Source organism: Canis lupus, chromosome 24, assembly GCF_048164855.1.
Source record: "Canis lupus baileyi chromosome 24, mCanLup2.hap1, whole genome shotgun sequence".
Lineage (NCBI taxonomy): Eukaryota > Metazoa > Chordata > Mammalia > Carnivora > Canidae > Canis > Canis lupus.
Genome location: NC_132861.1, coordinates 3154416 through 3180091, shown reverse-complemented (window position 1 = coordinate 3180091; position 25676 = coordinate 3154416). Strand labels below are relative to the sequence as shown.

The following is a 25676-nucleotide window of genomic DNA, read 5'->3' as shown; positions in this document are numbered from 1 at the left end:
GGACTTCATTTAATAATTTGATTTGTATCCTGTTTGTAGTGAAATAGAGCAACATTAGATATTTATAATTCAAAGTCTTAGATAGAAAGAAGGGAGAAAAATCTTACTTTGGAACTTAGATTTATGCTCATATTCTGATAAGTGATTTTCTAACTGGTTCATCCTCACGCTTTGTTTATAGCCTTGCTGGGCAGCTTTCTTATCTCTTGCCCTCTGATTGGCCATAAGGCTGTCATGTTTCTATTTGAAGGTCTGGATATTGTGTTGAAAGGGATTGTCCACTGTGTACCATTGAAACTTCCTTGTATATCTTTCTGTTGTGCGACATCAAGTTGAATTGGGAAAAAAAATAGTAGTGCGATATGAAACTAAATGTAATTTTGTGATATCATTTTTCCATATCATAATTTTCATTGACTCAATAAGGACTAGAGAATGGTTTGGTAAAAAGTGTTGAGTCTGGGAGACCTGTTGGAAAACTTTTTTTTTTTTTTTTTTTAATCAGTTCACATAAGAGATACCAATTAACCTGAACTAAAGTAGTAGCTGTTAGAGTAGTAAAAAAGAAATGGATAGGTTACATACAGTAAAGGTATAAATGATGGGACATAGTAACCAGTTATGTTCCCATGTACCTGTGGGGAGGGGGGAAACACAAGTAGAGAATGTTACTGAGAAAATTGCCAACTTGTGGCAGGACTACTTACTATGTGATAACTTTCTACAAGGTAGAGGAGGCATGATTTTTATTTTATTGAGTTTTTGTATTTGCTTGTTTTTATTAATTAAAAGTTACAAATAGTTCATTATAGAACAGTTAGATAAGGTCAGAAATAGAACACTTGCTTATGATCCTATAACCCATAAATAACTTTTGTCAGTATTTTATTGTCTGGCTTTTCCTGTGTTCATTCGTGTGTGTGTGTGTATATATATATATATATATATATATGTTTTTAAATGGGAGGTATTATATATATTGTTTCATAATACTTTTTTTTAACCTTATATAGACATCTTTCCATGCCAACAAACATATATATATAATCATTGTTAATATATACACAGATTTCCATTGTGTGGTTGGAAACGTTTCACATTTTACTTTTGTTTTGGACAACTCTGTGTTGATCATCTTATATATATTGTTGCACACTTATCTGATTAATTCCTTAGTGTTAGAATACTTGAATGAAAAGCTATTAATGTTCCTATTAAAGACGTTTGATATTTTCTATTGTCACCCTCCTTAAAAAGCATATACTAATTTGTCTTTTCTGACACTAGATTTATTCTTTTTAATTATTTACAGTCTATATTAAATATAGGGTCTTTTGTCATGCTTTGGTAAAAAAAAATTCATGAGATGAAAATAAGGCTTTGGCTAAGGGAAGAGAATTTTTTAATGATATATGTAATGCTTGCTGTTACTTTTTTCCTTTTCAGGAACTTGAAAGCATAAATGAAGATGTTCAAGCAATGAGCAGCTGTTGTCAAGATATGACAAGTCGCCTACAGGTACTGTATAATGGCTGGATTTTAGCATAGTTTCTGGTTCAAAGTAAGCTTTCAAAAATTGTTAGATAGGTTTACAAGGTGTGTGGATATCTAATATATCATGTCCTATAGGAAGTTTAAATATAAATATTATGCTTATTTTTTTAACTATAAATGTGTTTTTGGGTGATGGTTTACTGATATTGTTCATTTAACTCCAGAAACCTTTATATTTTGATCTAGCCAGTGTAGAGCTAACTTTATGGAATTTTGATAAACCTTGCAATCCCATAATATCCCATAAATCCAACAGAAATGAGTAGAAAGTCTTACGAATAAATCCAGACTACAGCTAAGCCTAACAAAGACCTAGCTTATGGTGCTCAAGCCTCCCCACAGAAACAAATCTCAGGAAAATATTTGTAATTCTACATCTGTTTATTAAAGCACTTTGAAACTTCTAGTTTGATTGCAGAGTTAAGATTTAACCTAATTATGCTCATTTATATAATTTTGGAAGAGTGAATAGAATAGGCTTCCTTCTGCAAGTCAGTCATGATTATGTTTACTACCTCACATTTCTAATTCAAACTTACACCTATAAGATTCTTCCGGAACTGTTGACAGCTGCAGTGATTCTAGAAGAGTCATTAATTTGTGCATATTCCACAAATTAATCATAAGCTACTTGCTATTTGTAGATGTAAAGAGATCAGAGTATTTTTATCCTTCGTGCTATTTTCTAAACAGATTATAAGTATTTTATATTATAAAGCATCCTCTTCGATTTTGTCCAATCCTATTTTTTTCCTATAATAGTATGGGCCCTTCTTTCTTTTCTTATATCAATTTTATTGAGGAAAAATTTATGTACAGCAATAAACTGCATCTATTTGATGTGTACAGGTTGATGCATTTTGACAATTATTCACCCATGAAACAGCTGCCATAATCAACATGTGCATTTTTATCACCTGCAAAAGATTCTCTATAGGTTTTTAAAAACATTTTATGTTACTTGTTGTTTACATTTAGGGTTGATGCACAAATTAGTAGGGCTTAGATCCATGATTCTGAAAGTTTTGTTCCTCCATTGGCACTGATTTATTTGTATATAGTGTTGTTGGAATCTTAATGGTACCCCCTCAGACTGTCAACTCTAGAATAATGTTTTTAATTCATTTAGTCATTCATCCAAAAAGAGTATTACTTTTTCATTTTAGGATGTCCTACACAGGACTAATTAAATTAGCTCATATTTTTCAAAATACTTTGGTTTAAGACATTTTAGAAATATTTTCAAGATATGTGTAGAAATGTAATCAAATTTTTATATGCTATGGTTTATCCCTTTGTGGATTTGCTTGGATAAATTACATTTAGAGGCATATGTTTATTATTTTATGAGAAATAATTATCCTTAACATTTAAGATAAATTGGAAATTGTTTTAGGAAAATGGTATTATTATTTCTGTTGAATTCCACAGTAGCATTTCAGTAACTTAACTTTCAACTCCATTTAGAGGTCTCATGGTATCTCAAGTCACATATGCATAACAGAAGTCACATTTTTCATTCTTCCTGCTTTGCCACTACTTCTGTTTCACTAAAAACATCATGAACTGTTAAATTCCTTAGCATGCTGATAACCTTTTTCCTTCTTGTAAGCTTTAGTGTTATGTGTTATTGAGAACGGAGTGGGTTCCCCTTGGTAAAGGTAGTATATGAGGGGATACCTGGGTGGTTCAGTGGTTAAGCTTCTGCCTTTGGCTCAGGGTGTGTTCCTGGAGTCCCGGGATCGAGTCCCACATTGGGCTCTCTGCACGGAGCCTGCTTCTCCTTCTTCCTGTGTATCTACCACTCTCTCTGTGTCTCTCATGAATAAGTAAATAAAATCTTAAAAAAAAAAGGAAGTATATGAGCCTTGAAACATCTCAATTATTTGGCCTTTTAAATTAGTTATTTATTTTTTGCCATTTTTAAACTTCTAAATTCCGGAGTGTGATCTCACAAGCTGTAAGTTTGAACTTTAGTAAGTGATACTATTAGTTTTTTGAAGTATAAAATCACTGAAATGTACTGATATGTTTATAATTTTAGGCAGCAAAGGAACAAACACAAGATTTAATAATAAAAACCACTAAGCTTCAAGCTGAAAGGTAAGTTTACTTTGTATAGTTACCTCTTCATTAATTTGGAGATTAAATGGAAAGAAAATTATAGATAACTCCAAATCAAAGTTAAGGTAATAAAAAAACATGATTCAAAATTCATACAACATATAAAATTCTAAGCTATTACCAAAGAGGAAAATAAACATAAAACGATAGTTTGGGGAGTATCAAACTTAATATTGGTGTTGAGAGATTATTCATTCTTGGAGGTGACAATGTGTTGTTTATTGTTTGCTATGAAATTAAGAGATTGCTTTTTAAAATGTAGATGATTTTAGATTTTTAGTGATTTTATTTTTTTTCCACACTCATTTTTCTTATTTTTTAGCTATGATTAATCCTCTCTGATATAATTAAGAGTTCACTGTATAAACTTTTCTTATGGTAGTTTGCAGATAGGTATGTTAATATTTGTTGACTGAATAAATGGGTGACTGAAGGTGAGTAGAATATGAATTCATGTATTTTAGTGTGTATTACAGTCTTTGGTAATTAGTTGTTGGTTTGTTTCTTTTCCTACTAAACTGAGCTAATTGAGAACAATGACAATTTCATACCCTTTTTTTTGTGTCTCCAGTGCCTAATACATTGTAGATCCGATAAATAATTTTTGAGTAAACGAATATGGAATGCACTAATCTAATGTCAGGAAAATAATATAAAATGAACACTGAAAAAAGAAGCATTATATTGAAGCTTGTACCGTTTACCCTGATTAATGTCTACAGGAGGCAGCATTAGAAGAGTGTGCTTCTATCTGTAAATTCTCAAAACTAAGCAGGATTGTCCATGTTTATTATTTTAGTAAGCTGATGAAAGTATTTTGGCTTGGTATGCTTTCGGGAGTGAACATTTCTGACATTCTAGTATCCCAAGAGCTGTAGATATGATGTGCCAAGTGAACATTTGTGGAAAGTATTTTAGGAAAATTACATAGCAGAAATTATAACAGATTCCTGGGAGCTGGTTGAGAGTTTTTTTTTCCATTTTTAAATATTACCTTTCCTTTTTAGCAAGAAACTTTGTTAAACAAGCAATTTGCTTTAGAAATAGAATTTCTGTGGCCATATTTGGATAACATGACATTCTTACTGAGATAGAGTTATAAAGGATATGAATATTTTCCCAACTGGTTTAGAAGGTCAGTCGTTGTGACAGCTGATGCTTTAATAGGTAAAGTTCCATGTAGAATTGTCTTCACAGAACTGCAGCTAATATTTTTTTATGATATTTATTTAGTTGATAGAAGATAGATTTCAGTGATAATCAGGAAATTATATCCACATAAATACACTTCTGTGTTTTTTAATACTATTTAAGTCACTATTTACTATACATTTTATTGTCTCTTGTGAAGACTCAGCAGCCAGATTCTTTCTGGACTCAGAAAAATAATCTCGGGTAATGTTCATGTTTCTTTTTGAGGTGTAGTTTGTTAAAGTGAAAAGAATGTAAGCTTTGAAGACAAAACCCTCAATTCAAATCTAAATTTTGAGTAAGAGTTCATTAGATTTTTAATTTTGTAGAAGTTCTTAACTTTCAGCCTCAGTTTTCACATCTGAAAAAAGAGACTAGCATCTGTGTCACAGGTTGTTGTGATGATTAGATGATATACATAGGTGCTGAACACTTAGCCTGAAATCTCTCAAGGAACATTACCCTCCCACCATCCTCCAAAACCTTTATTAGACAAACTTATCAGCACATTTGTTTCTGCATTGGCTTTGGTGGCTAGGAAGTTTAGGCTATTTGTGCCTAATTAGAAAAGCTTTCCTCATCTGTTATTTACTTTCTCATCCTTTCTTGCTATTTTATTTTTTAATAGTTTTAATTTTATTTTAATCGTATTATTTGTTATAAATTAATTCAAGTTTTAAAGTTTGTAACAAAAATGTAAAACTGTTTATTTTGTACAAACATATACATAAAAATATATTACAGAAGCATACGTATTCAGACTGAAAAGCATAGACCTCTTTCATCTTCTTCTCATTTATGTATATAAAATTTAGAGAAAGAAAATTAAAATCAGATATAACTTGACTACAAAGACATAGCCACTATTAATATTTTGGCATATTTCTTCCTACGATGAGTATATGTGCATAGTAGTTCCATTTTACTTTGTTCACCTAATATTTTATGTTCATTTTTCTGTGTCTTTTAGCTAGAAAAAGCATTTTTTAATGGTGACACAATGTTTTGTCTTGTGAATGAACTGACATATATGTTAAGCATTTAAATTATTGAATATTAATATTATTTCCATTCAAAATAATGGTTTGAAAGATTTTTTTAAAAATTATTTATTTATTCATGAGAGACACACAAAGAGGGGCAGAGAAGAGACATAGGCAGAGGAAGAAGCAGGTTACCTGTGGGGAGCCCAACAGGGAACTCGATCCCAGGACCCTGGGATCATGCCCTGAGCCAAAGGCTGACACTCAACCACTGAGCCACCCAGGCGCCCCTTGACAGATGTTTTTAAATCATTATTTGTGTTTCAGGTTATTTCCTTAGGAAATGTCCTTAGAATTGTAATTAATGAATCAAATGGTAGAAACTTTTTATTTTTATTTTTTTTAAAGATTTTATATATTATTTATTCATGAGAGAGAGAGAGAGAGAGAGAGAAAGAGAGGCAGAAGGAGAAGCAGGCTCCATGCAGGGAGCCCGACGTGGGACTCGATCCCGGGACTCCAGGATTGCGCCCTGGGCCAAAGGCAGGCGCCAAACCGTTGAGCCACCCAGGGATCCCCTTATTTTTATTTTTTTAAAGAGTTATGTATTCATTTTAGAGAGAGGGAGAGCACTCATGAGTGGGCAGTGGGGAGGGGCAGAGGAAGAGGGAGAGAGAGAGAGAATCTGAAGCAGACTCCCCACTGAGCTCGGAGCCTAATGATGTAGGGCTTGATCCCAGGACACCGAGATCATGGCCTGAGCCCAAATCAAGAGTCAGACACTGAACCAGCTGAGCTACCCAGGCGCCCCAAATGGTAGAAGCTTTTGAAAATATCCTGATGTATATTGCCTAAATTCCTCTTGAAAAGGTTATACCAATTTACACTTCTATCAGCAATACCTGAGAATGTCTCTTTGTCAGTAGTAGGTATTATTATTTTTTTTTTCATTTTGTCTTGCCATTTATATTTCTTAATCTTTTTTATTCTTTTAGATCTTTTGCCCATTTTTACATTCTTTTTCTTATTTGAAATTATTTGATAGGGGTGAGTCTAGAAGGTAGAGTTAAAATATGACAGAGGCATATTTTCAGGAAAAAAAGGAGACACCGTAAGATTCATAAATTGTGTTCTGGAAATGCTTGAAGGAACCATTATAAGGATTAATCAGTCTGTTTATTTTAAATACTTAGGTAATATATGAATAAATATTCTGAAAATTTGTTTATTAGTATATATATATTAAAATAAATGTGTGTTGCTCTATATATTTTTTTGGGACTTGCTATTTGTACCTATAAAATGCCTTATAGATGATTTTATGTTAATAATACAGGTCTGCATCATATATCTGTTGCATGTTATTTGACAGTATGTATTTGCTCTACTTATATATTATATAAGGTATAATATACAGTGATTGCATGAACACATCTCAAAGAAGTTGTAATTTATAATAGCCATTTATATGTTTTATATGAACATTTATTTTACATGATTTTGTTTAGGTATTAAAAACTCTCCTAAAGATATTATATTTTAATTGTGATGTAAGATGAAGGCAAAGTCTGTATCCTTATGTATCTTTTGTCACACCAGACCCTCCTTGGCCTAGGGCTGTCACACATCATAGATCTTCCTTAATGTTACTAGATTGCACAGATGCTCCCAAACCAAAGATTGGACTATCCAATAGTAACTTGGTGTCAGAATGGTTGTGTACTCTTACCTGGGATGAATATATGTGGTTAAACTAAAGAATGATACGATTTAAAGAATATATTAGACTTTATTTCATCACTACTTTAAAAGTTGTTATCTTGAGATACCACACCCTTACTTTAGCAATATGGCCATTGTTCAACATATTTTTGGATCAGATCTTTTGTAGATATAGAACCTCTGTTTCAAAGTCTTTATTTCATGGATTTTTTTTTTAAATAGCCAACAGTATTATTTGAAATAAAATTTAATGATTAAGAAGTAATATCAAAATAGGTAATACTAAATTTGTTAAAACAAAAGTCAATTATAAAATAAAAAAATTTTTTTCCTTTGTGCCTATTAAGTTGACTCTAAAGATAGATCCAGAAGTATCAAAAAGGTTTTAGTCAAAATGATTAATCTGTATAATCTTAAGGAATTTTATGAATTCTTATAATTACATTAAATCCTGTATGATAATGATTGGCGCATTACTAGTATAAAACAAAACCTGTTAAGGTAACTTTTTGATGTCCATAATAGTATGGTTAAGGGTATATGCCACTGATCTGTGTAGATTTAATTGGGTGATTTACATTATCATTTAAGATAAACAGAATGTTACTGCCACCTAGAGGACTTTTTACTTTCTAACTTGCTGTATTATTTCAGAGCTTTTGATTCTGAATTTAAAGCCTCACCAGACCATACTAACAAAACAAAGATGGCAGATGGATTGTACTATCTATACATGTAGTGTTCATGTTTATTTTGTTCACTCTCATTTGAATATTATTAAATTGTGGAATATTACTGCCTTGTGAATACTGCTGGTGAAAACCCAATTTTATTTATATATCGTTAAATCTAAGATGGAGAAGTCAGGAATGTTGAAATTCATTCAGGTAGTTTGTATCCCTAACTTCCTTTTAGATGATGACTCTACTGTGTCTACTGTGTCAAGGACTCTTCAGGTCCTTGCAGACCACATTCCAGATGAGAACATGCCTTTTCTTAATTGTCAACCTAGTCTAGACAGATTGTATTTAGATAATGCAGTTTAACAGACTTTTATTACCATATTATGCAGAAAAAATAAGGAAGACAAAAGTAGAGTGCTTTTATGGATTTATGAAGTATTGGTAAATGAGTTGTTAACTTCTGTTTTTAATCTAAAGTTAAAATATAATAGACTTGATTTTGGGGTGCTATGTACTTCATGTGAAAACTTCAAAAGCTTAGAATTTTTTACTAAGAAGAAATTAGTTGGAGATGGGCATATTTCCCTCCTGTAAGATAACCTTATTATTACAAGATAAACAATTCAAGTACATGTAAGTGGCTCAGAATTTGTTGTGCAGGGATCATTTGTGAACTTATTTCTTCTCTTGAATAATGAGTAACTCCTTTTACGCTGTGCAGATAATCTAAGGTAGAACAATATCAGCTAATTTTGTCACCCACATGACTGATGAGTTTCTAATGTTTGAGGAAGAAATGAGACTTCCAAAAAGGTTGAGAATCTTTCACAATGTTTTAAGAAGTTATTATGTCAAAGATGTAACTTGTTTTAGGCAATGCAAACTCATAGCATGCTTGATTTTTTTATTGCTTTTTTTAAAATTATAGTCAAAGATTAGAAATAAGAGCACAAGTCGCAGATGCCTTCTTATCCAAGTTCCAACTGACTTCTGATGAAATGGGTCTCCTCCGAGGTACTAGAGAAGGACCTATTACTGAGGTATCTTGCTCTCTGTTACAGTCATTTAAAGCATAGCACATACTGATTTATAGAGAAATCTCTTTTTTTAAGGCTCTGTTTTGCCATCTTAAAAGTTTAATTTTAAAAATATTTTTTAAGTTTAGAAACTAAGGTGCATATTTTAAATTACCTTAATTTGGCTTTTTTGTTTGTGTTTTATTCAAAGCAATATCCAAACTTTTTTAAGAAATCAGAGTATCAAGCTTCTAAACAAAACCTACTCCTCCTCCTCATCTCTAAGTCCTCTGTCAACCATTTTCAACCTTGTTTTGTTTTTTTAATTTCACCCATCAAAGAAAAAGCATTCATTATTTTCATGATTGGAACATTATGACTGTCTGGAAACTAGGCTTCAATGCCTTCTTCTAAAAAAAAAAATCTTGATGTTCACCATCAGTCACCTCTTTATGAGCAGCTTTTATGCCTTCAACTTTGAATTTTACTCTTGGCTTGGGGGCAAGAACAAGTATATAACAAATATGTAAAACATCATCTTCAGTGATAATAAAGCTATGGTTAATTAAGTCATAGGTGTGTAATATGTAGCATGTTTTTCTTAGTAATCTTTAGGTTTGCACTCTCACTAGACTATGCATTTCTTGAGGACAGTGATTTTTGTCTTTGTAAATTTTGTGTTCCCAGCAACTAGCATACTATTTGATACATAGCAGAATTGATTTAATATATGTTTTAAAATGTAAATAAATATCTGTTACACTTCCTATAAAAATTTAGAGAAGGTTGAGGTCAGTATAGGAAGGCTTCATTCAAATTAAGTGAAATCCTTTCGGATTTGCTTTTCCCTTGTAGGGATATTTCAGTTTAGAGTAATGTAATTTCACTTGAAAAAATGGACATATTAAAGTTGCATTCTTAATTTTAAAGGATTTTTTCAAGGCTTTGGGAAGAGTGAAACGGATTCATAATGATGTCAAAGTTCTCTTGCGAACAAACCAACAGACGGCAGGGTGAGTAACCTTTTCAACTAATAATCGCATTTCCTGTTATATTTCTTAAATTTTATTTTATTTTTTTATAATAAATTTATTTTTTATTGGTGTTCAATTTACCAACATACAGAATAACACCCAGTGCTCATCCCGTCAAGTGCCCCCCTCAGTGCCCATCACCCATTCACCCTCACCCCCCACCCTATATTTCTTAAATTTTAAAGGCATTCTGGGTTCTTTTTGAAATATAACATTTTGTGAAATAAGAATTTAATCTTTATGTATCTTTGGTTAAGGAGGGAGTTAGTTTTATCCTTATACGTAATAAAGTGACACTTGGATACCTAAGTGATGATATTAAAATTTGGCAAAATTTATTTAATCATAAAAAGAATTAATGAAAAATCATTTCATAGGGGTCACCTGGGTGGCTCAGTGGTTGAGCATCTGCCTTTGGCTCATGTAGTGATCCCAGGGTTCTGGGATCAAATCCCACATTGGGCTCCCTGCAGGGAGCCTGCTTCTCCCTCTGCCTCTGTCTCTACCTCTCTTTCTGTGTCTCTCATGAATAAATAAATAAAATCTTTTAAAAAAAAGAAAAAATAAAAACCATTTCATAAAATGATAAAAAGTTAATATGCTATAACCAGATCACACTGTAGTTAAAATAATTAAATTCTTGGTTGTAGTTACTGTCTAAAACTTTAAATTAAAATAAATCTTTAATTTTCTTAGTTTAGAAATTATGGAACAGATGGCCTTGCTTCAAGAAACAGCTTATGAAAGGCTGTATCGGTGGGCTCAAAGTAAGTGATTTCTTCCACTTGGTCTAGATTCATGAATATTAGTTTTTAATTAGGTTATTTCATCTGACCTCTCATATTGTATTTTGATCATAGTAATCAAAAAGTATTTTTAAAAAGAAAAATGAACTTTACACTTGAACACATTGTATATGTATCTTAAGCATCTTCTATCCATGAAGCTCTATGTATTATTAAGGATAATAATAAAAAATAAAGTCAGTATTTCTGCCCTACATTATCTTAGAGTTGATTAGACTTTTTTTTTTTTTATTATTTAAGTAACTGTTTTATACATGGTGAATTGATATTTCTCTTGCTGTCACAAATTACCACAAACTTAATGACTTCGAACAACACAAATTTATTACCTTATAGTTCTGTAGGTCAGATATCAGACATGGTCTCACCACACTAAAAGTGTTAACAGAGCTGTATTCATTTCTAAAGGCTGTAATAACAAATCTGTTTCCTTGCCCATTCAGTTTGTTGGCATAATTTATTAAGAGTCTGTAGGACCTACGGAGGTATGAGTTTCCTTGCCAGTTCTCACTGAAGGCCTTTCCCAGTTTTAGAGGCTTCCTACATTTTTTTGGCTTATGGCCTCCTCCACTATCTTTAGAGCCAACAGTAATTTATTGAATCACTCTCTCACTTTGAATCTCTCCTGTTTCTTCTTCCATATCATATCTCTGACTGACTCTGTTGCCAGCTTCTTCTACTTTTAAGACCTATGTCATTGGGCTTGCTTGGGTAAGCTGGGAACATTTCCCTGTTTTAAGGTCTGTCACCTTAATTCTATCTGTAAAGTCCCTTTTTCCATGTACTATAACATAGTCATTGGTTCCAGGAATTAGAGAACTTTAGAGGGCCATTATTTTGCCTGCCACAAATGGTTTATTTATTTTAATTTTGTTTTAAAATGTTTAGTATTCTGTTCACAAAATTGCATGTTAAAGCCAAAGAAAACACTTAAGACAGTAGGATAGGATAGGAGTATATGACATTTTAATAGGTGTTACCAACTGACTGTTGGAAGGAGTTAAGAATACAAGCAGTTAACAAGTAATATCTATACTACACTGTGGAAAACTTAATTATCTGTTTGATCATTTGCTCTCTATGTCCAAACATGCTGTTTCTTTTTGTATCTCTCTTGTTCATACTCTTTATTCCTATTTGAAGTATTTTCTGGATTTTTATCTTTAGATTTCAATCCTTTTTCAGTATTCAAAGCTGAACTTAGGTTCTGCATCTTTCTGGAACTCTCCATGGCTACATTAAATCACAGTGACTTTTCCCATCTCTAAACACTAACTGCTGGAATTGTGACATTTAGTAATTTACTGCTTAACTTTTCATATATGTATATCTTAGCATCTCTAGTTAGATTTCTACTTTCTCAAAGGCAAGGACATTGCCACACATTTTTTTTGTGCTTCCACAACAGTTAACATAGTGGTTCTAAACTATGGCCTTCTGACTCCTCAGGATTTTGGAGTCATCTTAAGATAGTTCTAGTTCCTATGAAGGAAAATGTCAACAAAACAAAAAGACAACCTACTGAATGGGAGAAGATATTTGCAAATGATATATCTGATAAGGGATTAATATCCAAAATATATAAAGAATTCTTGCAACTCAACACCAAAAAAACCCCAATTTGATTCAAAAATAGGCAAAGGAACTAAATAGACATTTTTCAAAAGAAGACATACAGATGACCAACAAATACATGAAAAGATACACAACATCATTAATCATCAGGGAAATGCAAATCAAAACCACAATACGGTATCACCATAACAGAATGACTAATATCACAAAGAAAAGAAATAACAAGTGTTGGTAAGGATGTGGAGAAAAAGGAGCCTTCGTGCAGTATTGATGGGAATGTAAATTGGTGCAACCATTGTGGAAAACAGTGTAAAAGGTTCCTCAGAAAATTACAAGCAAATACCATATGATCCAGTAATTCCACTGCTCGATACTTACCCAAAGAAAATAAAAAGAGTAATTCAGGAAGATATATACACCCTTATGTTTATTGCAGCATTATTTACAATAGCCAGTCAGCTCTTACTCAGCCATAACTGAAATCTTGCCATTTGTGACAAGATAGACCGAGAGGGAATTAATTATGCTAAGTGAAATAAGTGAGAAAGAGAAAGACAAATACTATATGATTTCATTTATATGTGGAATCTAAAAGACAAAACAAAGAAATAGATTCTTTTTTTTTTTTTTTTTTTAAAGATTTTATTTATTTATTCATGATAGTCACACAGAGAGAGAGAGACAGAGAGGCAGAGACACAGGCAGAGGGAGAAGCAGGCTCCATGCAGGGAGCCCGACGTGGGATTCGATCCCGGGTCTCCAGGATCGTGCCCTGGGCCAAAGGCAGGCGCCAAACCGCTGCGCCACCCAGGGATCCCAAGAAATAGATTCTTAAATACAGAGAACAAAGTAGTTGCTGCCAGAGGGGAGGTAGATAGGGGTACCGGGCAAACTAGGTGAAGGAGATTAAGAGGTACAAACTTCCAGTTATAAAATAAGTCGTGGACATGAAAAATAGAGCATCAGGAATATAGTCAACAGCCTTGTAAAAACATATATATGTATATATATATCTTCAATTCCAAACATTGATACATTTTTCTCAGTGCATGGTAAAAAATATATTGCTAGTGTGAGGCCCACATATACCTAATGCTTGGGAATTTCTGAACAAGTTCTAAGTTTTTTGAACATTTAGTAAACATTTTATTGATAGAATAGTGAAATACAATGTTGGTGTAAAGATTTTTAAAAGCTTAAAATCTAAACTATTTTGAAACTATAATTTTATTACTGTATATTATCTATATAAACATTTTCAAAAACTGCTTAGTTTGCTTCCAAGGGAAAGGATTGGTAATGTATTTTTTATATTCCTCCTCTTCCCCCTTGAACATTGCCATGTGTGTAGCAGTTACTCAGTGAATATTTCTTCACTGATTGGTTTCTTAGGAACTGTAGTTTTTAAATAATAAAATAGACGTTTGGGGTGCACAGGATAGCATGTTTGGTCATATAAAATTATACAAATACTTAAGCTTAGATTTTCAGTTTGGTTGACAGCATAAAATAGTCTTTGATTGGAATATTCTCTTAAAGTTTTTCTGAGCATTTTTTTCATGCAATATTTGTTACAGAATTTAGACTCTGGGTGTACAATGGATGTAATAAAGGCCTAATTTTAATTTAACAAATGCTGTAATTATATGTTAACTGTTTTTCAGGTGAATGCAGAACACTGACACAAGAATCATGTGACATATCTCCAGTTTTAACTCAGGCAATGGAAGCCCTGCAGGATAGACCTGTCTTATATAAGTTGGTGACTTTTTCCTAATTTAAAAAAAATCTACTTTTTCTTTGATGAGTTATGTTAGCTTTCAGTATTATTAAATTAATGTACAATATTTGAGTAATATAATAATTTACAGTGATATTTTCATCTCATGCATTATTGGAGCATCAGCTTATTTGCATATTGTGTATTATAGAATGCAATATGGAGGAGAAAAGCAAAGTGTCCCCATATCTAGACTACCCCTTATTGTATGTAGAGGTTAAGGAGTTTTACCCAGTCTGTCATCTCATTAACTACCTTAGAATTGCATGAAACTAAAACAACTCTATCAACCTGCCATAGAGAGAAGGAGGTCAGATAGGGGACTGAGAAATATAATTTCCCAGAAATGAAAATTTAAAATCAGAATTCCACAAACAGAATTCAAGAAACGAAGGAGTTCAGGTCTTTGATTCTGTAAATTATGCCAACCAAGAGATATATGATGATAATTTGTATAGGAACTATGCATTATTAATTGTTTATATATTATTATTCGGTATTTTGATTTTATTATTTTATTATTCATATTAAATAGAAGTGAATATTTTTATTTTTAATTTCTGCAATAGTATGGAAGTAGGGAGACCAAATGAGGAGTTCTAATGAGGGAAACAGAAAATTAGGGGACTCCTACATAGGCATTCAATCCTGCTCTGAGTCATGCCTTTCAGAGACTTGTAATAGTTTTAGAGTATTTCCCCATTATTCTTTCTGACTGGAACATTGCCTAGCCTATAAGAAGTTTCCAGAACATTGTTCCAATGCTGGGACAGCTGTGTAAAATAATAACATTCAAAATGGAGCTATAGTAATAAAATGAGTATATTAATTGCTATTTTAGAGTTCGTGTGTCAGGTGCTGTGTGGCTCAAATGTTCTGCGGTAGGGGAAAGGGATGAACATCAGGGAAGGTTTCCTCTGGGAAATAGGTTTAAAGTGAGTTCTAAAAGTTGAAAAGGCATTTTCCAGGAAGAGAAGGGAATTGAGAACATCCCAAGTTGAGGGAACAGCTGGTGCAAAGATGCAGATTGAGAAAGAACATGTATTTTTGGGAAATTGATTGCAAAAGCTTATACTGGCTGTTGGGTTGGTAGCAAGAGCTGGATTGTAATAGCCCTGAATGTGGTACATGTATATATACCAGCTCAGCAGATTTTATGTACCTTGGAATTTCTTTTCCAGCCTTTTTAATTTTAGGTATTGCTATTTAATTATGAGAGCCTTTTAGTACTGAAAATATTTGGTATTTGATTTTAATAAAGTGTTAATAATAATAATATAATAATAATCCACAGTTTCGTATTTGCTCATAAGGTTAGTCTTCTAAAAAATGGCTTTGTGTGTTTTGGTCAGCTGACTTCTACCATGTAAATGTATTTTTGCTAAATTTTGATTCTTGATAAACACTTGGAAAGGAGCAGTATTGCATAATAGTTTAGAAGGTGAGCTCTGAGTTTAGATTTTTTGAGAAGCCCCTCTACCTTCATAAACCTTAGTTTTCTTAAATGAGGATAAAAATAGTGTCTGTCTTATAGGACTTTTGTGAGTATTAAATTAGATTGTTCACATAAGGCGTTTAGTATAACGCTTTGCTCATCACTAAATATTAGCTATTATTTTTATTTTGCAAGGAAGTAAACTGGAATGTTGTCAGCCACAGAGCAGTGTATATAGAGTCTGTTGTAATAGCCAGGAAAAAGCTTGAAAGACAAAGAACAAAAAAGATGTATCTTGAAGGGGCACATGCCAGGAAATAGGGGGGCAGTGGAGTTGGAAAGACTGTAAAAGGCATTTGGAAGTTAACTTGGGGAAAAAGGAGGATTTTTAAGATCAATTGATTCCCATTGGATGGATGCTAAAAAAAAAGAGAAAATTGGCCTTTTTTTAAGTAATCATTTATTTCCAAAGTGGCAGTTTCTTTATAGTTAGGAAAAATTTAACAATGTATCATGTTAACCACCAGATGGCACTATATGAACTTTAGTTAAGTAATGGGTAACTGCTTTGTTCTCTCAAATGTGTGTCTCAAATGTGTAGGTATCATGTGCAAGAAAAATGGTAATTATTGAAGTCCTTGGGAAAAGTTTCCATACCCACCTTTTATTAGTTAGTATGTAACTAGAGTGCTAATGTTTTATTAACTTTTAATAAACCAAATATAGACATTTCTTCATGGGGCACCTGGGTGGCTCAGTGTGTTAAGTGTCTGCCTTCAGACACTTCATGATCTCAGGGTCTTGGGCTAGGGCTCCCTGTTTAGTGGGGAGTCAGCTTCCCCCTCTCACTCTGCTTCTCTCTTCTACATGTGCTCTCTCTCAAGTGAAAAAATTGTTAAAAATGTTCAAAAAAAATTTCTTCATAAAGATATTTATTGTAAGTTGCAAAGAATAGATTGACATCTTCCTTCCTTTCATAGACTTTCAGAATATAAAGTGTTAAAGAATGTAGTAATTTGCTGACTTTTCTTCATTCTTTATGTATTTGTTACATTTCTTAGAGGCTTGTACACTATTTTCTTTATTTTTGATCAGCATTTTTCATATTTTAATTTGCATTTTGACCAGAATTTTTCCTTTTTTTTGCTATAGAGATTAAAAATGGAGACTTTAATTTTTAATTTTAACCGGAGGCATTTTAGAATATTTGTATAATTTTAACATTCCCTTTTGTAGAGCTCCATTTTGTATTTTTCACCTTTGTTGGGAAATAATCTCTTTTTAATCAAAGAAGTTTTCTTCTTTCCCTGGGAAAAGGTATTTCATGTATATTGATGTCATTGAAGATTCATTGTAGTGCATTCTGGTTTTGCCTCAAATTGTATCTGTTGCAGGGTGGTTAACATTCATATTAATGTATATGTATATTTCATATAATTATAACTATACAGATCAGAGTCTAGTGTTTGTCATTTAAAATGTCATTTAAAATGCCAGTGAATTTACCGGTTTCTAACATAACTTGTGGTCAGAGTGAATAGGCCTATTCACTCACTGAATGTAATTCAGAAGTTACATTGCTTCTGTTTATTATGGCAGGTTGAGTCCTGAGAATGAGGACTAGTTTTATGTATTTGGGAAGTTGAAAGTTTGTGAATGTTGTGCTGTAAGTAATAAACTAATCAAAGTCATTTCATAGAATTGGTGATCATTTAAAGGAATGCATTCTTTATACTACACATATGTATAATTTAAGAGCATGAGGGAAAAAAATCAAAGCATTTTGGTTCTAACTTGTTCTAAAAAATAGAAAGTGATTGCAAGGTCATTGCAGGCTTAGAGCTTAGGGAGATAGTGCATTTCATCTTGACATACTACTAGTTGTATGCCACTGCACAGAATTTCTGAAGCATTTCCATTTAACTGAAGACAAACACAAAAGACCATGATCTGATTTCTAAAGAACAGCCCTCTAAAAAGGTTCAGATTCCTACAGATTTATTGATCTAGACCACTTTACCACACTTACCCTTTTATTTAAAAATATTCTCTCTTCTAGCTTTCTTATGTTTAAAAGTGGATTTTTATTTTTTATTTGTTTTTTAAGATTTTATTTGCATATTGAGAGAGAGCATGTGTGCAATCAAGAGGAGGGACAGAATGAGAGAGAGAATCTCAAGCAGACTTCCTGCTGAACATGGAGCTGGACATGGGGCTCAATCTCATGATTGAGATGATGACCTGAGCTGAAATCAAGAGTCAGTTATTTAACTGAGCCACTCAGGTGCCCTTGGAAAAATGTGGATTTTTAATTAAATCAGCAGCATATTAAAGAAAACAGTATAGTTTTTATAGTAGTATAAGAAATTAATTTTTTTGGCAACCAAAATCTCAAATTTTGGTAACTTTGGTTTATATATAGGGTACTGAGATAATTTTTAATATGAAGCCTGTTAGAAAACTGTTCAGATCTCTAAAAATTCATGGGTCTAGAATCTGCTGACATTGGACTATGAAGAAAATCTCTCATTTTTCTGTGTACTTTTAAAATAGCAAGAACTTTGAATTGATGGACGAGTGTAAGGAATAGTGGTGATAGTGGAAAACCAAGACTGATTCTAGTCCAAGAAATGGGCTACCTTGACAGCTCTAAGCCCTATTGTGATTTCACCCAAAATTGTCTGATCTCGCAGTTCAAAGTTCCCTTTCCTGTAAACTCCTTCACTTTAGGAAGTCTTTTTTTTTTTCCTTTTAACCACAATAGATGACTTCTAAATATACGTAAAAAACGTTTTTGCTTTGTAGGCCTTGTTGCTCAGTAAATTTAAAGGAACTCATGTTTAGTATTGGAGTCAAAATAAGCTTTTAAATATAAATAGTATGTTTGGGGCAAATTTTGATGGTAGAAGAAAAAATGTTTTTGAATTATAGAGTTCTAACTGTGAGCAGTCTTTTGAGAACTGGAGAGTATGGCCTGTGTGAACAGTAGAACATCATATTTTGGACTCCAGGGGTACTGAAACCAGAAGAATCCCAGATTTTCACCTTTCCTTGATTTTTACTTTTACCAAAACCACTTCTCTGTCCCTTATTAATGTTGCCCCTGTTATTGACCCTAAATTACAGCATTCTTTCCGAAGAGTAGTAAAAATATGTACGTTTAGGCTGAATTTTCATTATGGTAAGGTTATTTCATAAGTATTTTTTGTTGTTTAAAAATGGTATTGCTTAAGAGTTGTGTAAAGAAGCTGTAGATGTCTTGCTTATCTCGAAAATTACATGAATAGTTTGATACAACCATTAAACAGAAACATCTGTTTTTCAAATAACTTTTTTCTAGGTATACCTTAGATGAATTTGGAACAGCTAGAAGAAGCACTGTTGTTCGTGGATTTATTGATGCTCTTACAAGAGGGGGCCCAGGAGGCACACCTAGGCCCATTGAAATGCACTCCCATGACCCGTTAAGGTATAGTAATCAGACAGTATTGGAATATTCTATGTTTTTCTGAAGGAAATACTAACATTTAGTTTTTACATTAGATATGTAGGAGATATGTTGGCTTGGCTCCATCAAGCTACTGCTTCTGAAAAAGAACATCTTGAAGCTCTCTTAAAGCATGTAACTATACAAGGTGGGTCCTCTGGTTGTAATTGCTAATGTCTAAGTATAGAAAGTAACACAAGGCTTCTCTGTTTTTATTCTCACTGCCGTTGTCTTCACTGAGATAAACTCTTCACACCTAAGTGGCACAATAAGCACCCTAATTAATTTTCTCTCTGGCTTCCTCCTTTTTCTGCTAATAGGCTTCTCTCCTCCATCACTTTCCTGTCACACAGCTGTTTACACTTGTATACTGTTCCCTCGTAGTCTTCCCACATCAGGCCTAGATTCCTTTGCCTCACTTTGAAGGTACTTCTGGAGTGTGCCGCATACACTGTCTCAGATCTTTAGAGCCACTCCTTGGAGGCGAGAGGTGGTATTATCTTCCTTTTATCTATGAGTAAACAGACTCAGTAACTTGTTTAAGACCATTAAGCTACTAATTCTTTTATACTACCCAGCCCCTTTATTCATTCTCATGTGACTGTTGTAAAGATTTTTGAATAATTACTCATGGAGTTCTAAATGTACTTTAAATTTTAGTCTTGATTTCAAGGAAGAAAAATTATTTTTGAGTTGCTATGTCTGTTTTTTACAGAATTTCAGATTTTCTTAGTATTGTGACTTCCTTAAGATGCCTGTTAGAGTTTGAGGGGTAAATGGGAAATAAAGATGGTCTGTCTTAAATAGGAATTAAAGAGAAATATTATGATGTGTATCACTTGACTGTGTTACATTGCCTAGCCCTAAACCCTTCTGGCTCATAACGTGATCTTCAGGAGGGTCTAGTGTACAAATTGGGGACAATCCTTACTTACCCTCCTGGGTTTTTTTTTTTTCACTCTTTGATATTCAAATTAGATTCAGCATGTATGTTCAATTGGCACAGGGTCTAAACTTTTTAAAGTTGTTTTCTGTTATCCTAATTACCTAGTTTAAAAGAATTTCTTAAAAGATGTTTTAATAAAGGATATGTGAGAGGCAGTGAAGAAGTTGGAAGAATATAGATCAGAGTTAGATGAAATAGGTTATTTGAAAATGGCTTCATTCTTCCAAGCCTTAGTTTCTCCGTCTATTAAAAAGAAGGTGGTTACAAGCAGTAAATGCCAAGTATACAGGAGCTTGGTAAATGGTCAGTATTTAGTAAATGCCAGTTTTTTTTATTAGATTACGTGGTGTGCTTTCCATCTTTATATCTTTAGCTTCTGTGTTTGGCACCCCTGCCCAGAATAAGGCATTTTTTGAACAAATTCTAATACATCTTCACATCACTTCCTTAATTGATATGTTTCTAGTCAATTTTTCCTGTGACTCATACATTTACTCTTTTTCATAAAGAAGTAATGTTCATTTTATTAGTCAGCAGTGCAATAAATTAACAACGCTCTAGACCCAGGTATTAACATAATTAATAATGTCCTAAAAGGTATTGAACTTAATAAAATATTGTTATGTGACTCTAAATGTTTGTTATAGTACCAAAAATATGCATTATTGTTTGTTAATTTTTTGAACTTATGTGTAATATGGAAAAACATTTTCAGTTATGTTGTAATTGATTGTAGGTATTGAAGAAAATATTCAGGAAGTTGTTGGGCATATTACTGAGGGTGTGTGCAGGCCTCTAAAGGTAAATATTTTGTTTTTATATATGTTATATGATGTCTGGCTAAATGATTGCTTTATTCCTATGAGTTTAAAAAAACTGTTAACAGCTTGAAGTCAAGCTATAATTTTCTCAAGTTAACACATTAGTGTAGGATAATAAAATACATTTTATTTTATTTTATTTTTATTTTTTAAAAAGATTTATTTATTTATTTATCATAGAGCGAGAGAGAGGCAGAGACACAGGAGGAGGGAGAAGCAGGCTCCATGCCGGGAGCCTGATGTGAGACTGGATCCTGGGACTCCAGGATCGCGCCCTGGGCCAAAGGCAGGCGCTAAACCACTGAGCCACCCAGGGATCCCCAATAAAATACATTTTAAAGTAATCATTGCCCATTTTCTCTGTAAGGAAGAAAATTTGAAATATTCTTAGTTTGTACATAGTCACTTATTTTTTTTTTTTTACCATATTATGTTAAGCAATTGAAAAAAGTTCTTTAAGTTGAAATAACTAATCTATGAACTCTTCTCAGAAATCATCTAAGAACCTGTTCCATTTACTTTATTGTTTCAAGCATTGTACATTTTTTGCCTATTATAGCAATAAATGATGGTAAATATAAGTATAAAATAACATGTAAGTTTTATTATTACTATTTATAGTATAAGGAACAGAATTTGAAGTCAAACTTGGGTTAAAAGTTCCACTTTGCCACTTAATTGTGTTCACTTGTTCAGGTTGCTTCTTCTGTTGAACCTGTAAATAAAAATAGCTACTATGGGGTGCCTTTGTGGCTCAGTTTGTTAAACCTTGGCCTTGGGCTCTGGTATTGAGCCCCTGTGGCATGGGCTCCCTGCTCAGCGGGGAGTCTGCTTCTCCCTCTTCTTCTACCCCTCCCCCCTGCTTGTGCTTTCTTTCTCAAATAAGTAAATAAAAATGTAGGAAAAAAAAGAAAAACCTGCCATTACAGTAGGTGAAAATTGAATGAGAAAACTGTGTAGATGAAGTACACAGTTCTGACACCTATTAGGCCTGTAGCAGATGCTATTTTTCTTTATTAATATTTATAGGATACTTGGCATTTGTTCGTTTACTTTCCTTGTTGTTGACTTTAATTTACTATGTGGAAGTTGAAATCCAGAAAGTTTTAGGATTTATTCTAACCAAGAACTTAATTTTAAAACTAATTTTTTTGTTGTTTTTAAGATTTTCTTTGGTATTTTGTTGTAGGCAAGGAAATATCAGATGACATACCCTTGTAACAACTGTTTTACAGATTTAATTATTACTATAATTTGATCATTATAGGGCTCAATTGCATATTCAGTAAATGAATAGCAAATTTTTTTTTTTTTTTAAGATTTTTAAAATTTATTTATTCATGAGACAGAGAAAGAGAGATAGAGAGGCAGAGACACAGGCAAAGGGAGAAGCAGGCTCCATGCAGGGAGCCTGACATGGGACTCAGTCCCGGGTCTCCAGGATCAGGCCCAGGGCTGACGGTGGTGCTAAACCGCTGAGCCACCCAGGCTGCCCAATAGCACAATATTTTGAAACTACTTTACTTAGTTCTCTCAAATGAAATATTTATTTGCCACAGTTTGATTCTCAGACATTTATACTAATGTAAATGTTGCTTGTTTTGTATACTAGCAGTTATTGGAAAAATAAAAAAAAAAAGAGAGAATAAAAATGTTTCTTTTTCTACACTTTTCTTATTTTTTTGTGACTACATGGAGTTAAATGAAACTTATCATAACAATGAGTAAATTGCTTTGGTGAATAAATTGTATTTTATCTGCCTTATCTTTCTCTGCTCCCTTCCTTACTTGTGATACTATGTTCATTATATTCCTGATTCCTCTTTCTGTTGTTGTTAAAGTAATTGTTTAAAATATAATTCTAGAATCTGGGGGTTGGAATGGAGTTAAGAATTTCTTACTCTGGTAAGAAACTCTGGTCAGAGTAAGAAATGTTATTATGATGTTAAAAATATTAAAATTATACCCTTTGCTTATATAAAGAAATTATATACCAAAATGTGCCTATGTTTTAAAATATACCTCATTTCATCTTTCTTAAACATTGATGTCCAGAAAGGTGTTTATAACAGTTGTAGGGCATTATTGTGATTGCCTGTGAAATTTTAATGTAAGATATCAAAAGGTGAAGGAAAAGCTAGTAAGCAAGCAAAAATATTTCTATTGTAAAATGAATAAAAATTCTTTTAGTTTCTGAAGTGACAGAAACCTTAGATCTTTTCATATGATTTTTTTAAAAGATTTTATTTATTTATTCATGAGAGACACACAGAGGGAGACAGGCAGAGATACAGGCAGAGGGAGAAGCAGGCTCCCTGCAGGGAGCCTGATGCGGGACTGGATCCTAGGACCCCGGGATCATGCCCTGAGCTGAAGGTGGATTCTCAACCGCTGAGCCACTCAGGCATCCCTGATAGTAATTTTAAGTACATACTCCAGAGAATATTTAACAGGTGTTCACAGTGACAATTTATACTATTTTAAGAATTTTCTTCCTATATGACCTCATTTGGGTATCTAATATTCTCAGTTGAAATACTGCAGTTGTCAACTGAGAAAAAACAACAACAACAAATTATTTTAACATTTTCTTTTACAATTATAATTTGAAATGTTTTTTAGTGACCAAAAAATATATATAAAATATATCAGGCAATATAAAATATTTTACATTCCATTAATAGAATTTTTTTCTAAACTTTTCATAATGGCATATGGTATTGGATCTTTTGATTAAATATCTCTCACTCAATCTTGTTTCTTTGTAGGAGTGAATCCTTTTTAGGAAAGGGGAGATGTCGGGATCCCTGGGTGGCGCAGCGGTTTGGTGCCTGCCTTTGGCCCAGGGCGCGATCCTGGAGACCCGGGATCGAATCCCATATTGGGCTCCCAGTGCATGGAGCCTGCTTCTCCCTCTGCCTGTGTCTCTGCCTCTCTCTCTCTGTGTGACCATCATAAATAAATAAAAATTAAAAAAAAAAAAAATGGAAAGGGGAGATGTAAATTTTTAGGAGCATAAAGAAAAGGTTGTAATGGTAATGAAGAACACCCTGTGAAACTGTGGATTTGGTTTACTCTATCCTGTGTTTAACCTTTACAGTATGTGTTAATAAAGTAAAACTTCATAGGTGGTAGACTACTTATTTGTAAATGTATGCATAAATTATGATTATTTCCAGTTTTAAAAATCTGTATTTAAGCTTAAAATTGCATATATTGTGGAGAAGCTGCTATGTATCATAAACATCAAGCCTGTTACTTTATAGGTATCTCTATTTTAGAGTTGAAGCTAGCCTTATCAGAATTAATGTGTTAAATTTTTGTTTTTCAAGTGCATAGGTGGTAAAATGATGTTTCTTTTAAGTGAATGTTCTGGATTGCAGGCAGACTACCAGCAGACATTTGAATTCTATCTCTTTTAATAAAAACTAGTGTACTGTATGCTCTGACCTTCATAAATTATGGTGGGTTCTATGCTGTCGGTTCACAATTAATATCTTTTATATTTTACCTAATAATTATATTAAGATTTAGGAAGTATTACTTTTAATGATATAATATATAATTTAAATCACTATTGATCCAGGCCTTGGACATAGAAAGGAATTATAATATGAAAAATCTTGGTTTTTAAATTCACATGCCATTTGTGCTTTATAATACATGTCAGTTACCTCACTAGTACTTTATGCCATAAGATTATAAATTTCATAAACGTATTCATGTAAAGGTCATTTAACTTCTGTAATCTAAGAGGGTTTTATATGCTCATACATATATTTGTAAAATCTATTTTAGCAAATTTCATATGTTGGCATTATGACATATTCCAAAATCTAAGTATAGAGAAACTACATACTTTCAAAAGCATGTATTAAGCATCTGTGTATATACTGTTCTACCAGATGCTATAGAGATGTAAAAGAAGCAGAAAACACAATGTCTGTATTTAGAATCTAGTTAGGAAACAAGAAGACACAATGTAAGCAGCAGCTTAAGAACAGATATAATATGCAAGTAAGCACATTAATCAGTGCAGTTTAGATTGTATCCATTAATTAGGGAATACAAAGGAAGGGCAAGGTCAGTGAGGAATGGAGTTTAATTAAAGATTCCTTATGAGAGATCAAGTTAACTTTGAAGTATAGAAGAATATTAGACATATATATTGGTACTAATTTAAGATTTGTCTATTATTGTCTAATGAAAGAGGAAAATTGGTATAATAGTTTGAAGATAAGAATTCTGTGATTTTTTTCTGAATATTTGGTGATAGGGCAGTATTTGCATTGATAATCTGTTTTTAGGGATGTAACAATTGCTTTGCAAATAGTGCTGAACTAAATTCCATTATAATCTGGTGAAAAACCTCACAATGACCTCATCATTATATCATTTCTGGTAGCAACTGCCTTGAACCTAATTCTGTAGGTAATGGATCTTTTCTTTTCTTTTCTTTTTTTTTTTTTTTTTTTTTATGGAGTATATCTGTGCTAAAATGTTTCTTTTATTTTAACCA

At 32.7% G+C, this 25676-nt stretch overlaps 1 protein-coding gene across 8 annotated transcripts in view; it reads left to right on the top strand.

The window, feature by feature from the left end:
• COG6 (component of oligomeric golgi complex 6) overlaps positions 1 to 25676 on the top strand; it is a 181591-nt gene that overhangs the window by 7176 nt on the left and 148739 nt on the right. For all 8 annotated transcript variants that reach the window (XM_072797266.1, XM_072797267.1, XM_072797263.1 and 5 more), the window contains 9 exons: positions 1447 to 1518; positions 3599 to 3657; positions 9186 to 9297; positions 10204 to 10286; positions 11004 to 11074; positions 14353 to 14446; positions 19244 to 19372; positions 19447 to 19538; positions 21073 to 21137. In XM_072797266.1, coding sequence (XP_072653367.1) covers positions 1447 to 1518; positions 3599 to 3657; positions 9186 to 9297; positions 10204 to 10286; positions 11004 to 11074; positions 14353 to 14446; positions 19244 to 19372; positions 19447 to 19538; positions 21073 to 21137 — 777 coding nt within the window. The remainder of the gene's footprint in view (positions 1 to 1446; positions 1519 to 3598; positions 3658 to 9185; positions 9298 to 10203; positions 10287 to 11003; positions 11075 to 14352; positions 14447 to 19243; positions 19373 to 19446; positions 19539 to 21072; positions 21138 to 25676) is intronic.